Source organism: Sinocyclocheilus rhinocerous, unplaced genomic scaffold (genome assembly GCF_001515625.1).
Source record: "Sinocyclocheilus rhinocerous isolate Xijiao unplaced genomic scaffold, SAMN03320098_v1.1 scaffold3932, whole genome shotgun sequence".
Lineage (NCBI taxonomy): Eukaryota > Metazoa > Chordata > Actinopteri > Cypriniformes > Cyprinidae > Sinocyclocheilus > Sinocyclocheilus rhinocerous.
The window spans coordinates 66,250-81,841 of NW_015665812.1; the positions used below are offsets into that span (position 1 = coordinate 66,250).

The window sequence follows — 15,592 nt, forward strand, 5'->3', positions numbered from 1 at the left end:
ACATACATGAACTAGGAAAACTGCTTGCTGCTGCTGCTGCTAATGCTACTGCTGTTATATGAACAATACATGCTTAGTAATTACTCCTCACGTGAATAACCTGCACATAGTTTTACAACTTGTATGTTTTCTAGTTTAAAAATGTACATCTGACGAATGCAACAATGCACTGAAATCAGAGTGAAAACCGTTAACTTATCTAGCTGTTGAGTTTCAGAGAAATCTGAAAGCCGCTGCAGGAATCTCAAATGAATGCTAGTAAGGCCATATAAATGCAAATCAGTAAGCTCATTGGCTGATCAGCTTGTGCCAAGTCATTTAACTCTCTGAATATCATCAGTTACGTTAACACCCCATCAGCCTGTGCCATCTAGAGTTTCATGACTGAACTATATATATATATATATAGCTCAGTTTCAGGGTCTTGGCAAGGTCTTCTTATAGCCTACGCCATCTTTATGTAGAGCAACAATTCTTTTTTTCAGATCCTCAGAGAGTTCTTTGCCATGAGGTGCCATGTTGAACTTCCAGTGACCAGTATGAAAGAGTGAGAGAGATAACACCAAATTTAACACACCTGCTCCCCATTCACACCTGAGACCTTGTAACACTAATGAGTCACATGACACCGGGGATAGAAATGGCTAATTGGGCCCAATTTGGAAATTTTCACTTAGGGGTGTACTCACTGTTGTGGCCAGCAGTTTAGACATTAATGGCTGTGTTGAGTTATTTTGAGGGGACAGCAAATTTACACTGTCTGTATTATATTGTATTCTGAATAAAAAATATTGCTCAACATTGCTCTTTTGAAGAATTCATACATGTCACTTCTTATTTTACATATCACATAATGTAATGAGCTTTCCCTTTTATTTTCTCTGCTTGGTGTCATCACTAGAGGGAGCAATACACGTATAGGATATAAGTGAAAGGAAATAGAGCAAGAGTAGTCCACGTTTGTTCCAGAGTTAACAGGTAGACAAACTCAGGAAAATGGTTCCAGTTTTCATCTTTAGTACTGACTGCAGAAATTAGTGATTTGGTGAGCAAATGAATAGAAATTGTTGATGAGGTCCATAAGAAAGAAATTGTGAAAGAGAATGGCAGATATTAAAGGGGTCATATGATGTGATTTAAATTTTTCCTTTCTCTTTGGAGTGTTACAAGCTCTTGGTGCATAAAGAAGATCTGTAAAGTTGCAAAGACTAAAGTCTCAAATCCAAAGAGATATTCTTTATAAAAGTTAAGAGTCAACCATGCCATCCTATAACGGCTCATTCTAACACACCCCCACATGTCTACGTCACGATGTGGGTATTCGTCCAATCACAACGCACTGGATAGCTGGTCAATCAGAGCACACCTCGCTTTTCAGACCGATTAGTTTTGTAAAAATCGACGCGTTTCAGAAAGGCGGGGCATAGAGGAGAAACAATAATGTACAGTATGTGGAAAATAATGTGTTTTTTTAACCTTAAACCGCATAAACACATTTCATTACACCAAATACACAAAATAATGTTCTTTTTAGCAGCATCATATGACCCCTTTAAATAAAGATGAGTATGAATCCGTCTTTGGCTGCACCAATACAGAGACTATCATCTCAGAATCATCACAGACTTTAGAAAGCCTATCAACGACATCAAAGACCTCCTCCAAAGCTTCCAGTAAGAAAGCCGACTCAGAAGCAGAACTCGCCGCCAAAGTTGAGCAAGCAAAGAAAAATTTTAACAAAAAGCCTGATTACTTAAGATGGAGAATGACTGGAAGATGAATGAGGCAAGAATGTAAGCAGAAATAAAACAGAAAGAAACAGAGATGCACCTAAGACTAGAGGAAGAAAGGACAAGGCTGCAGATGCTACAAGTAGATAAAGAAGTTAAAGTGGCCGCAGCTCGAGTGAAGGCCTACAATAATTGTGAGAGCAATCTTGAAGATGAAGAGGAGAGAGGTAATGTAACTCGGTCTGGATGGAGGGAAGCTGATAATAAAGCCCAGCTGAACCTTCAGGTAGAGTCATTCCATTCTCCACAAGTATTTCAAGAGGCAAAAACGACTCAAAAGACAGAAAATTTTGCCCAAGTATTAGTAAACTCCCTCAGCATAAGTCATTTACCTGTTCCAGAACCAACGATTATCTCTGGTGATCCTCTAAAGTTCATTGATAGGAAAATGTTTTTCACAGCACTTATTGATCGTAAATCAATTCCTGCAAATGTGAGAAAATGTTTTACTTGAAAACCTCTCTTGCTGGGGAAGCTTGCAAAGCAGTGGAAGGGTTCTTTGAACAGAAGGAGTCTAAGATAGCTTGAAATCCTTTCACTTCTCCACTTCTAATGAGTTCTATGGTTTCAGATGAGAGATTTCCCAAAAGAGCCAAAGCTTTTAACATAAAGGCTCAAGTTAAAGATTCAACAAGGCCAGAGTTCAAGATAACATCACCATATTCTTTTTGTAAGAGTGAAGCACATAGTATCGCTAAATGTCCTATCTTTGCAGAAAAGCCCATGAAAGACAAAAGGTCTTTTATTCGCAAGAATCACATCTGTTTCAGATGTCTGAGAAAGGGACATATTTCCAAAGACTGCAAAGAGTTAACCGGTGGACGAACTCGGGAAAATGGTTCCAGTTTTCAGCTTTAGTATCCCTTTGGCAAGCAGAGCGAGGTTTGTTTTTTTTGTTTGTATTTCTTTGTTACAATATTGTTGATTAATTTGGATATTGTTAAATATGTATATTTAATGTAGTTAATGTTTATATTTTATTTAATGATTGTTTGTTTATATTGTGAATGTTGGTTGAGTTTATTTTACTTTTGTTTATGGGTTCTTTTTTTCTTATAGTTTATGGTGCCATGGTGCAGTGATGTTATTGTTATGATGCTATGAAGTCAATCAATGGTTGTGATGCATGGAGAAAATTGGTAACAAGGAATTGAGACAACTAATACTTCAATAATGAAGTTTATTGCATCTGAGTAAAATAAATCGAAGGCACCCGTCAAAACGCTGCTTCATTTGTTCGATGCTGAAGGGTTGCTACACATAACAATAACATCACATACCGTTGTAATCATGTTTATTTACTTCAATAGATAGAAATTTGTCTGAATTATGTACAGAAGTAAAAGATGCAACTAAAAGTTTGATAACGAATTTTAATCAATAGACATTGGTACAGCAGCAATTAAAGCTACTATAAAAACATAAATGACAACATCAATGATGCATTGCATCTCTTCAATTATTATTATTTTTTTTTTTTGTACAATCACTGTGGGACTGTAGTTTGTATTTGGAAAGACAGGCCTCATTCACATTTGTATTTATTGTAAGCACCTGTCCGGATAGATCGATCAACTGCTTGCGGGACACCATCTTGAATGATTTGACGTAATACCCGGAAAATTCCTACTTCACTGTTATTCCTGCTGATTTAAAAGATGATTTTGTTTGAGCGCCCCCTGTCGTTTCAAAGAATATCTCAACGGTGAACGCAAGTATAAATGCCTTCTGAATTCGTGGATGTGCGTGCGCAGTCAGCAGCGGTTTGCAAAGCAGAGCCAAGTGAAAGTATAAATCCAGCTTAATGCGCCGTAGATGTATGCAGTGTTGAAACTGGCCTTAGGGTTAGAGCTAAACTCTCCAGGACATTGGACCTTGAGGGCCAGAGCTGCCGAACCATTTTCTCTTTGGTGGCATCATCCTCAAGTTTATATTTACTAAAGAATATGTAAATTTTTTTAATTAGTAGAAGTTCTGAGTAGTACCTGCATGTAGAAGTTGACAAACAGGGCGACAAGTGTGCACATGTAGAAGGTTTGAAATTTCAGACAGCCCAGAGGGAAACCACAAGGAACGACCCATGCACTTACTGTGTGTGTTATAGTCAATAAAAACTGAACCTGGGACAAAGAAGAGAACATTATTGGGAGACAATCATCTAACACATGGAGTACAATGAAAATAACACGACAGAATATAAAGTATCAAGAAAATGTGAAGGGAAATTGAAATGTAAGAGAACAGTATAATTGGATAGAAAGGTTGCACACTGACCAGCTGAGCCTGCGTGAGGTAGCGTTTCCACCACAGATATTTGTGCATGGATGGAATGGTTGACAAACCATAGTAAGAATACATGAGGATATGGATGAAACTGTTTAGCGTTGGCCCAAAGAAACCTAGACAAAGATGTTGCATTATACAGTTTGAGCTGAAAGATAAGATATATATATATAATCATACATATATAATATTTTTGGGGTAACAGAACATGTTTTTGTACCAAAACATTTGGTATTACAGGACTTTCGAGTTATGCATGGGTACCAAACAAATACATCACTGTTTTAACCACTGCACATGAAAATTTATATATCATTTTAATGAATTGATATTGACAGTCTAAGCTATTTCAGTTGATGAGTTAATGAAACTTCACTAACATTATATATAGCAGTCCAATAATCGCAATAAGATTTATAATAAGATTATAAGCTCCTTAGTTCAAACGGCAGCACGGAAACCTTCCTGTTTACTAGAAGATGTAGCGTGAAATAAACATGAATGACTATCTCAGGTTTCATGTAATTGCTCAATCAGTGTTTCAACCGTGGAAAGACATTAATAAAACCGTTTGTAAGCAATATCTCAAAATATACTGAAAACATACTGAACCGTTACTTCAAAACCGAGGTACGTACCAAACCGTAATTTTGTGTACCGGTACACCCCATAAATACTGTATATATCAAAGTCAAATATGAAAAGGGGTTTTCAAGCATCAAAATAATACAAATTTAATATGTCTTTTATGGCACTAATATGGCTTTTTTTCGTACATTAAAATGTGTCCTGTTAATTATAAATTTTTACCATGATTTACAGAAGACACCCACTAAATATTACTGAGTGTAACATATAATATAAAGAAATGCTGCCCATTTGTCAGCAAGAAGTTTTATATAATAAATTTTGCATGATCACTTGCATTTTATATGCTTTCTATGTATATAAAATACCTTTAGTAAATTTAATTTCATGCGGACACCAATATGGGACGTCTTGTCTTATAAACAGGTAATGTCTTTACATTTCTTTCAATACTATTCCAGAGAAAAAAATATATAATGTATATGTCAAAAATACTTTCACTATTTGAAAAAGTATTTAGCATGTAGTAATCTAAATTTATGATGTTACATCATATGCATTATTATTTTATGCTGACTATTGTTAAAACATAAAGCAAAATCTAAGCTCATTTTTGAAATATCATCTTAAAACAATACTGCTTCTGCTCTGAAACATCAATACTGTCTCTATCCTTTATGTAACTTTGTCCTTCACGCTCACTTACTCTGTCCACAGGGTATCCAATTGAGGACACACCACCAGATGTTAAACATAGAGGCATGATGATACACATGTAGGAAACTGATCTGGTTATTTTTCTTCCTCAGCACAATGAAGATGGTGTCCAGGAATTCAATAAGCTTGGAGAAATAGTACCACCACAGCACTTTTGCTACCTATCCATGTAAAATGTGACATTTTCAGTGCAAGTTAAACGTAACAGCATAATATGACAATGACTTATTTACACGGAGTGTGATCTGTATTATTGTTTTTTTTTTTTACATATGCCTTGAATATTATTTACGCTACAAGTGTAGGTAGATATATTTAAAGAAATAATGGGAAGTGCTGTTTTTCTTACTCACCCTGATATCTGCTTCACCAGCTTCATGCAGACCCTGACATTGAAGACGATAACCTGCAGACCAGACTGATGATATCAACTACCAAACACATGAAACACAACATTAGGTAAGAACAGCAGACACCAACAGTTAGGTACCTACTTTGCTACTATGAGACACAAACATACATGTAAACATACTGTATGCTCACTTACCTCAACCAGCATGTATAAAGACAACATAGCAAGAGATAAGTTGTACAGCAGTAAAACATGTTTCAGTGAGTATGGTGGTCTGTTTCTCATATATTTTGTTCCCAGGTAGATTGTTAGGAGGTAGGTGATGGTGAGCAAGAATGTTGGTGTGTAGGAATCCAGCAGGAGCCATCCTCTCACACGAGTATCTAACATCAAACACACACATCATCACACTGTTTACAGCATCTTTATTATATATTGTAGAAGTTACTTAAAATTATTATAACTTTGGCTTAATCTTGTTAGCAAAACTGATTGTTCATCTCTAGGTGACATGCCATATCATTATGCAGTAAATCATTGTTAGTAGACAAGTACATGACTATGTAGCCATAACTATATGATTATGGAGGCCAAAAAGCTATTTCTTTATAGGCTGACTTTACATTACATTTTATAAACAAAAGTAAGCTTAATGTGGGAAACAAAACAAACCCCCCCCCCCAAAAAAAAAAAATTAAATTGAAGGAAAATTATGTATTTGGCAGAAGACTAACCAAATAAAGGGCAACACTATATTTTTTTTTTCTTAAACATAAAAAAATTACTAGCATCAGTGGACATTTTATACAAATAATCTAAAATAATAATTTTAAATCATAACTACTTTACAATGTTCACACTCCACAGAAAACACACATACAGTATAGAGGGGTGAGAACCAGAAGGGCGTAAGTGACATTTCACCAACTTTACAGGAGGGGCAAAACAAAAACCATAGTTTGATCTGACTTTGTGAACTGATTTCAATCTTTTATAACAAAAATGTGTACTCACATGGATGACAGTATACTGACTAAACACTATTTTAACATTTATTCAGAAAAAAATATCTAACCCTCTTTAATAAAAAAAAAAAAAGTCACATGCGCCATTTTGGCACCAATGTTTCATTCTATTTCATATATAAAAACATAAGCACATCTGATGACAATATGAACAAAGTATTACATTAATAAGTTTAAAAGAAATAACAATCTATTGTGATGAATTAAAATATCACATAAAAATTCCTTACATCAAATTAGTTAATTGAATGTGATTAATTTTACTAAAATAGTAATCCCAGCCACTTAACAATTTGGCCAAATAGGCGATTGAAAAGCCTTTACAGATGCCTTCCCTAGTGAAAAAAAATATATACAAAAATGTATTTGAAATACATTTATTTCTTGCTATACTACTATAACAAAAACATTCACATATTTATGTACTTAATAAAAATACAGTGCAATTGTACTTTCAGTAAACTAAACTGGTAAACTTAAAGTCTGTTAAATTGGAACAACTAATTGTTGTACTTAATGTACTTTAAGTGTGAGGAAGTCCAACTAAAGATATACTGAAGTATATTTTTAATTATTGTGTGTGTGTTTTTTTTTAGATGATCACATACTAATAAGCCTACTTATATCATGTTGACATTTAGGGTCTATAGAAAACTATTATGAAAACAATCTTCTTCCTCCTCTTCTAAAATGTATTTGAAATACATTTATTTCAAATTTTAAGAATATAACAAAAACATTCACATATTTATGTACTTAATAAAAATACAGTGCAATTGTACTTTCAGTAAACTAAACTGGTAAACTTAAAGTCTGTTAAATTGGAACAACTAATTGTTGTACTTAATGTACTTTAAGTGTGAGGAAGTCCAACTAAAGATATACTGAAGTATATTTTTAATTATTGTGTGTGTGTTTTTTTTTAGATGATCACATACTAATAAGCCTACTTATATCATGTTGACATTTAGGGTCTATAGAAAACTATTATGAAAACAATCTTCTTCCTCCTCTTCTTCTTCTGAGACTAAAATTTCTGACTGTATCTCCTCCTAGGGTTTTAATGTTACAAAAACCAAACTTGACAGAGATCTGGGCCCTGATGTGTAGTTTCTTGCTATATCTTTTCAGTTTTTGTATAAATAATTATTAAAATCAAACATGTCCCATAGACTTACATTGGCCGAGGAGAAATGCCCCTTTAGAGGACAATTGCATTCCACTAGAGGGAGCCTCAGGGTAAGAAATCTTTAAACTCCCCTCATTCACTTTCATTTTCGAAATGGTTAAATTTACAACTAAATGCATACATTTAATTCATACTGACAAGCTAAATCAATATATCAATATATCATGTCAAAATACATCTTGGTGAATATCATCAAAAACAGTCGTTTATGTCTCAAGTGAACATAAAATGTTGATAAATAATGTGGATCAGTATATTGGATTAGTGAATTAATGTGAGCTTATGTCTGTCTTTTATGTTAATTCATCAAAAACAAGAAAATCACTATTGCTCTTGACATTTACGTCTTTCACAAGGATCACTCTATTTTTGATGAAGATTGTGCAGTTTTATTTTACATTTGATTATTAAATTTCTGCACATGAACACCTACAAACCTGCTTTAATGCTACAAGAGACCTTGGCCCTGTTCTGAAGTTTGTTGCTATATATTTTCAGACTGATGATACATACAGTTTTCATAGAATTAATAATCAAAAATTTACCATAGACTTACATTGGCTCAGTAAAATGCCACAGGATAAGACTCCACTCTTTTACTTTCCGTTTCAATCGGTTAAATTTACAAATAACTACATATATTTCCTATACACTGCCAAGTTAAGCCAACATATTTGATCGTTACCAGGTCAGGTCTCGGCAGTAAGGAATGTCTGATGGCCAGAGGCCAGTGTGAAAGACGCTCGGGATAGTTGACTGATCTGTCAATGCTCCGATCGGGCCACTGCTGTGTCCTCACAAAAGCTCATCCATTCAAGCACAAGAATACATGAAATAACTCAATTCAGTGCTCTTGAGCTGTTTTCTGTGACACAGAGAGCCACGTCGCGTCTCTGACATGTGATCGAGCCTCAAAGCCAGTTTTCTTTCACTTCTTCTGGCACTGAACGGACAAATACACCTTGCTGATTTTAAAATTCATGCGACTGTACACCATTCAAGTGCAAGAAGACACAAAAGAACATCTCGTAGTTATTGAACATCAGTGTTGTTAACATTGGAGAAACGTTTGTATCCCTGAGTGGGGAAAGAACACTCCGGAGAACACATCATACCCGAAGGGAAGGTAACATGGAGAAACGACCTATGGACTTACTGGGAGGAAGCACTACATAGGGAAGGTTCTGTGGTGGGCTCCACACAGGAGGAGAACAACCAAGCACAGTACCTAGTGACAGAGAAATGCTCTGTACAGGGAAAAAACTGAGTTCTTAATAGGTACTGAGCCAACAACATGTATGTTAGACCCTATTCCATCTAAGCTCCTAAAAGAGGTGCTTCCAGAAGTCATAGATCCTCTTCTGACCATTATTAATTCATCATTGTCATTAGGATATGTCCCAAAAACCTTCAAACTGGCTGTTATTAAGCCTCTCATAAAAAAAACCACAACTTGACCCCAAAGAACTAATTAATTACAGACCGATCTCGAATCTACCTTTTCTGTCCAAGTGACTTGAGCAGTGGAAGATACACATATGGGACCGCCAGAGGGAGTCACAACATATGGAGCACTAACTGCACTATGGAGCAATAAATGCAAGCTCTCCACCTTACCAGGCCTCTGAATTCAGGTGGTAACACCCAGAATTCTACTGAGACTGGTTCCATTCGCAGATTGTAAAATCTAGTGAATGTATTAGGTGTAGCCCAGCCTGCAGTTCTACAAATGTTTACTAGTGAGGCACCATTTGCCAGAGCTGATGGAGCAGCAATGCCCTTGGTCACCCTCTGACCTGATAAGCCATGAGAATCACATCCACAAACCAGTGAGAGATTCTCTGTTTGGAGACAGCATCCCCCTTCTACTGTTCTCCAAAGCAGACAAAGAGCTGTTCAGACAATCTGACTCTGTGTGTGCTCAAAATAGATGCACAGTGCTCACCCCGGGCACAACAGAGACAGGTCTGGGTCTCCCTCGTCAGAAGGGAAAAATTGCAGGGTCACCACTTGGTCCCTAAAGGGAGTAGGGGGAATCTTTGGAACATACCCAGGCTGGGGTCTCAAGGCAACGTGAGAGTCTGTTGGCTCGAATTCTAGGCAGGTTTCGTTGAAGGAGAGGGCTTCCTGATCCCCCACCCTCTTGACAGAAGTGAGTGCAGTCAGGAAGGCCATCTTCATAGAGAGGGCACTTAGCTCAACTGACTGGAGAGGCTCAAATGGATCTCTCAGTAAGGCCTGAAGGACCACTGAGAGATCCCAAGAGGGGATAAGGTGCGGTCTCTGAGAATTCAACCATCGTGCACCTCTCAGGAATCTAATAATCAGGTTGTGCTTCCAAACTGATCTGCCACCCACAGTGTTGTGGTTCAGTGTCATAAATTCCTTCTTGTCCCATTGAGGGACCAGATATGGCGGTTCCAGAAGTCTGAGCGAGGGTGCCATATTGTGCCCTGCCCCTGAGAAAAGAGGTCCCTCCTTAGGGGAATCCACCAGGGAGGAGCTGATGCTAAAAGCATGACCTCCGAGAACCAGGTCTTGTTGGTCTTGCTCACAACCATTAGGACCTGTTCTGCAACCTCCGTGACTTTGCACAGTGTCTGTGCAATGAGGCTCACTGGGGTATTGAGTTTCCACTCGGCCTGGAAGGCAACCTGTTGTGAGAGTGAATCTGCTGCATGACTGAGGTCACCCGGAGTCTCTGCTGGCTCCACGAAAGGAGATAGCAGGCGAGTTGTGACATGCAACGTGAGTGGATACACCGAAAAAAGATGCTCTGCACCGCTTGCTCTTTTCTCAGCTGACCTGAAATCCCATTCAGGCTAGGTGCTTGAAAGCCATGTCCCTGTGTGCATATGTCAACTCTAGAGAGGGAGCTGATATAGCCAGTCATCGAGGTAGGATGCGAATGCCCACTTCCCTCGAGGGGGCAAGGGCAGCTTCTGTGGCTTAAGTAAGATGCGAGGTGGCAGGGACAGCCTGAAGGAGAGGACCTTGTACTGGTATGCCTATCCCTCGAAGGCGAACCACAGGAATGGTCTGCCTTGGAAGGATCGAGACATGAGGTAAAGTACTCATACTTTAGGTCTACAGCCGCAAACCAATCCCAGTACCTGACACGTTAACGTGTTTCAGGTTGAGCATGTTGTATGGGAGTCTGTGAAAGGGTTGATTCAGTACCTTAAATTCCAGGATCAGTTTGAGCCCCCCTAACCTTCTTGGGTACAATAAAGTAGGGGTTGTAAAACCACTACTCCACCTCAGCTAGGTGGATAGGCCCTATAGCGAAGGACATCAATATCCACTCAAAGGATAGCAGCACTCTCTCCACGTACCGAGGTAAAAAGAACACCACTGAACCTGGGTGGGTGCCTGGTGAACTGAATCACATAGCTGAGTCGAATGGTCCTGAAAAACTAACGGGGTGGGCTTAGAGTGCTACCCAAAGTCCGACACCACACCAATGGCCTCAGTGGAACTATATTCGATGTACCTGAGGCAGGGTTCCTGCGGCATTGTGGAGCAAGACTCATCATGCCAGAAGACATTGTGTCCCTCATGACACATGGTGATGGATGAACAACACCAACCTTGCTCCTCAGGTCTGTTGAAAAAGCCACTGATGTACACGGGAACCGGAGTTCACCGAGGTTCAAAGTCAGCGCCTGGTCATCATGGCAACAAGGACCATAAACGCTGTTTGTATGTATGACCCAGGAAAAAAGGAACTGCTCTTATGTTGACCATTCGGAGGCTTTCCGTCACAGACAGCCAAATTCAGCATCCACTTCTTGTCCCCCCTTTGGAAGTGGAGCTTGACTGGTCTGCAAATCTCTCCATTGTGGGTCGCTCATCTCAGGACCACTTTGAATCCTTCCAAGGGTTCTTAGTAGACTGATCACAGGCTGCAGTGCCACCTTCCTGTGAGCAGATTGCCGTTATTCAGGCTTGACTGCTGGTCCAGGCTGCTGCGGGGCCAGTGAGTCGCAGGCGATCCCGCCAGTTGGAGGCGTTTTGTGGGCAAAAATGCACTACAACCAACCTCTCCACCTGAGGGAGGTCTGTGAACCCCCTCGCTGGTCCCCAGAGAACAGAGGAGCCGGTGCATCATGTTCTGGCAGAAAAAATATGCCTGCACAATTTCATCAGTTCCTCGTACACGTCCAGTGTTTTGGATATGGATATTGATGTTGCTATTTACCTGTTTCAATTATGTGTTATTTGCTTCTTTTTAGGTTAATGCCATATATGCCTTGATATAAAGATGCTTGCACATGCAATATTTGCTTTGTTAGGATGAATAAGCAACAGTTGTAAAAGTTAGGCTCATGAGTTTGATGCTATGTTATCAACTACAAAGGTTAACAAGAGGGTACACAGGGGTGAAGAAAGCATGTTGTAACATCAAGCAGAGTTGAGGCAGACAAAGACTACGATGAAGAGGAAGAGTGCTAGACACAGACAGCAACATAAGCGACATCTTCCTTATTAGACATGGTTCATATTCCCCAAAAAGTAGAATAAAAGGTCTGAGGAGTAAACCACTCTTTAGATGTTGCCTACATTAAGCATGAAGGACACTTGATACCCTATCGAGGGGCGCTTAACACCATCTCCAATTTTGCTGTTTAGAGTTTGAGTTTAGAACTCGCAGCTTAGCTGATTTTGTTTTATTTTTGCATTAACTGCTTTGTATTGTAACTAATAAAAGAAGAGATTTTATTGTTACGATTGCCTCCCGTGGGACTTTACTTATAACTACAAACTGAGCCTCAAACAAGAACAACCACAAGGGAGTCTTCTACATCATTCTTGAAGGACTGCAACCTGTGGGTGGGTGAGTACTTCATGGTTTAGGCTAGATTTGACTATCCTTTCCCTACCTGAATAATCATAGGGTTAAAGGTGTAAGATAAAAGGACACACAGAGTAACACCAGGAAGAAAGGAAATGGGGCGGAGCGTGGCTGAGTGTCGCGCTCGGTTTCCAAAAACCAATCATCCAACCAAGAGTGCTCAAGATAGGGTGGAGGAGTCCACTAAAGCCTGATGCTATCTGCTGCCCGGGTAAGCACGGCTCAAGATAGGGTGGAGGAGTCCACTAAAGCCTGATGCTATCTGCTGCCCGGGTAAGCACGGCTGCCATCTCAGCGTCAAGCTCAGACTGACACACAGCACCCAGAAGTGGCAGTTTAGTCGAGTCATCCGCTTCCAAACTGTCAGACCCACCCTCCGATGCTGCGACAGACAAATCATCCTCATCGTGAGCCCTGAATGAGAGATCAAACCCACAATGAGGTGGGATCTCAAACTCACCCAGTAACTCTACTGGAGAACGTCTGCGGGAATTCATCTGGCGGAACTGCTCACGCAACATCTCCTTGCTCTCCTTCAGTGCACATCATCGAGGCCACATACCTGTAAGTAGAAGGGCCAGGACGGGAAGCAGCTGAGGTGACTCAGCGAACGCAACGTGCCGATAGCCATGCCCTCACAAAAAGGACATAAACCATCCACCAAAGCTGCTTCAGCATGGGCATGGCCCAAACACTGAGCACAGCAATCGCGCCTGTCAGAGAGTGAGATGTACAAACCGCAACCAGAACTACACGGACAGAAAGGCATGTTGTGCAATACACAATCTGACCAAGAATGCTCTTTTAGAGAAATTCCGTCACCCAAACACCCAGGGGCACTCTCACTACACTTATCACTTATCTGTGTATGATTGTTACATATGCATGTAATTTTTTATTTTATTCTGTTCACAAGTGGTGGCTTGTAATGATATGTCTGCCCCCTAGTGGCAGAGAGTTTTGTTATTTGTCTTCATTCATTAGATGCCGATCTAATACGGTATAACGGTATAAATGCTGTTACGACGCTGGAAGCAGTTGTGGGACTTTTCTGATGCCCAGAGAAACCTGGACACGGGGCTGAATAGGCAGTTGTTTTGCTGTGACTTTTCTCTTCCTTTTGTTCAACTGAAATCTTTAATAAACATCCTTCTCTTTAAACGAGCCTTTGCTTGCCTCCCCCTCTATGTTATGTTCGTACACGTAAAAATAAGCAAGGAAGAGAGAGCTGCCTGTGCCATAGATCCAATGACGAGGTTTTGGAAAGGTGAATGAAGTGCTGCTTCTCAGTTAGAGAAGCTGCATCAGATCCGAAGAACAGAACGAGTGAGCAAATGCCATGCTGGCCTATTTATTCCCAGATATCTGGGGCATGGCCAGCTATGCAAATTTTGCTTGCCAATTTCATTGGCCTTTTCTCAATGATGTCATTGGTGTCTGGCTCCCAAGTGAGACCCCTAGTGTTGAACTTTGACAACATCGAAATGACCGACTGAAAGGGAACTGAGTGCAGTACTCAAAAGCTGTTTTCTCTGACACAGAGAGTCGTGTCGCGGCTCTGACAATGCACAAACCCTGAAGCCTGTTCTCTTTCGGGGTTTTGCACTTGAACAGGCAAATACATTTAAATTCCTGTCAAAATACCTGATATCTTAGCAAGTATCCATGAAAACAGTTGACTACTGTGCAGTGTTATTTTACATTTAATTATTCAATTTCTGCACCTGAACACCTACAAACCTGAAACTTGCTGTTTTGTGCTATTGCTTGTAATTTGCTTATTCTGAAATTTTACTGGTATCGACAATTTTCTTGTCATAATAAGCATATTTACAAAATACAAATAAATAAAAAATACAAAAAATACAAATAAAATACAAAATAACAAGGGACTATAACAAATATTTTGAAAACAGTAACTATTGTACTTTTTTGTGGTGGGGCCAGCTCCAGGGGCCTCATTTATAAAAGGTGCGTACGCACAGATTTGATCTTAGAGTGTGCGTACGCTAAAATCCACGGCAACGTTCATATTTATAAAAACGGTCTTTGACGTGGAAAAGTACTTAACGCCACGTCAGGGTCTGAGCAGGCGTACGCACTTTTCCTTGTGGCAAAGTCGGAGTACTGCAGCTATTTGAACATCTAAGCTGCAATAATAATAAAAGCGGTGTACGTGCAAGCACTGAATTCATCATAAACAACAAAGATGCAGTGTAAGAGATTAATTGTGCAGTGTAGTCAGATTTTTTATTAACGGGAGTTTTTGCGAGATTAAACTAACCTTTTTAGTAGCCTAATGTTGAGCGTTCTTTACTCATTTTCTTTACACAGTTTATTCCATGTTGTTGTTGTTTTTTATTATTTTATTTTACAAGAGAACTTGCGAAGTCTTGATTTACTACTAATGCGTAAAATAGAAAAAAAAATGCATAAACGCATCTCCGACTGATTGTCTGTGTAGCCTATGTCGTGCAATAACGGTTTTGTAATATATTCTATTCAATAACATTGGTAACTGTTTTTATTTATAACATCTGCTGCTTTGCTTCTGTGAAAATGAATAGAGACATCAGCCTTAAACTTTGTTTTTGTCATTTACATCAGTTATCTTTGTATAAAATACACTATATATTTTTGTACAAGTACATTAATGGCACATTTGAGCAGCATTAGTAAACTGTAAATATAAAGAAATGCCAAATCACATGCAGGCTTTTTCATACAGGAGACCATAATTGTGTAATAATTTATTTTATGAAATGTGCAATTTTTCTTTCAATAATGTTTTTT

General features: G+C 38.9%; 1 protein-coding gene across 1 annotated transcript in view; it reads right to left on the bottom strand.

The window, feature by feature from the left end:
- The window catches only part of elovl2 (ELOVL fatty acid elongase 2), a 72,547-nt gene that overhangs the window by 21,758 nt on the left and 35,197 nt on the right, over window positions 1-15,592 (bottom strand). Inside the window, exons 3-7 of the mRNA XM_016542599.1 lie at window positions 5,926-6,113; window positions 5,732-5,809; window positions 5,368-5,539; window positions 4,065-4,189; window positions 3,776-3,910 (exon numbers count right to left, since the gene is read on the bottom strand). Coding sequence (XP_016398085.1) covers window positions 3,776-3,910; window positions 4,065-4,189; window positions 5,368-5,539; window positions 5,732-5,809; window positions 5,926-6,113 — 698 coding nt within the window. The remainder of the gene's footprint in view (window positions 1-3,775; window positions 3,911-4,064; window positions 4,190-5,367; window positions 5,540-5,731; window positions 5,810-5,925; window positions 6,114-15,592) is intronic.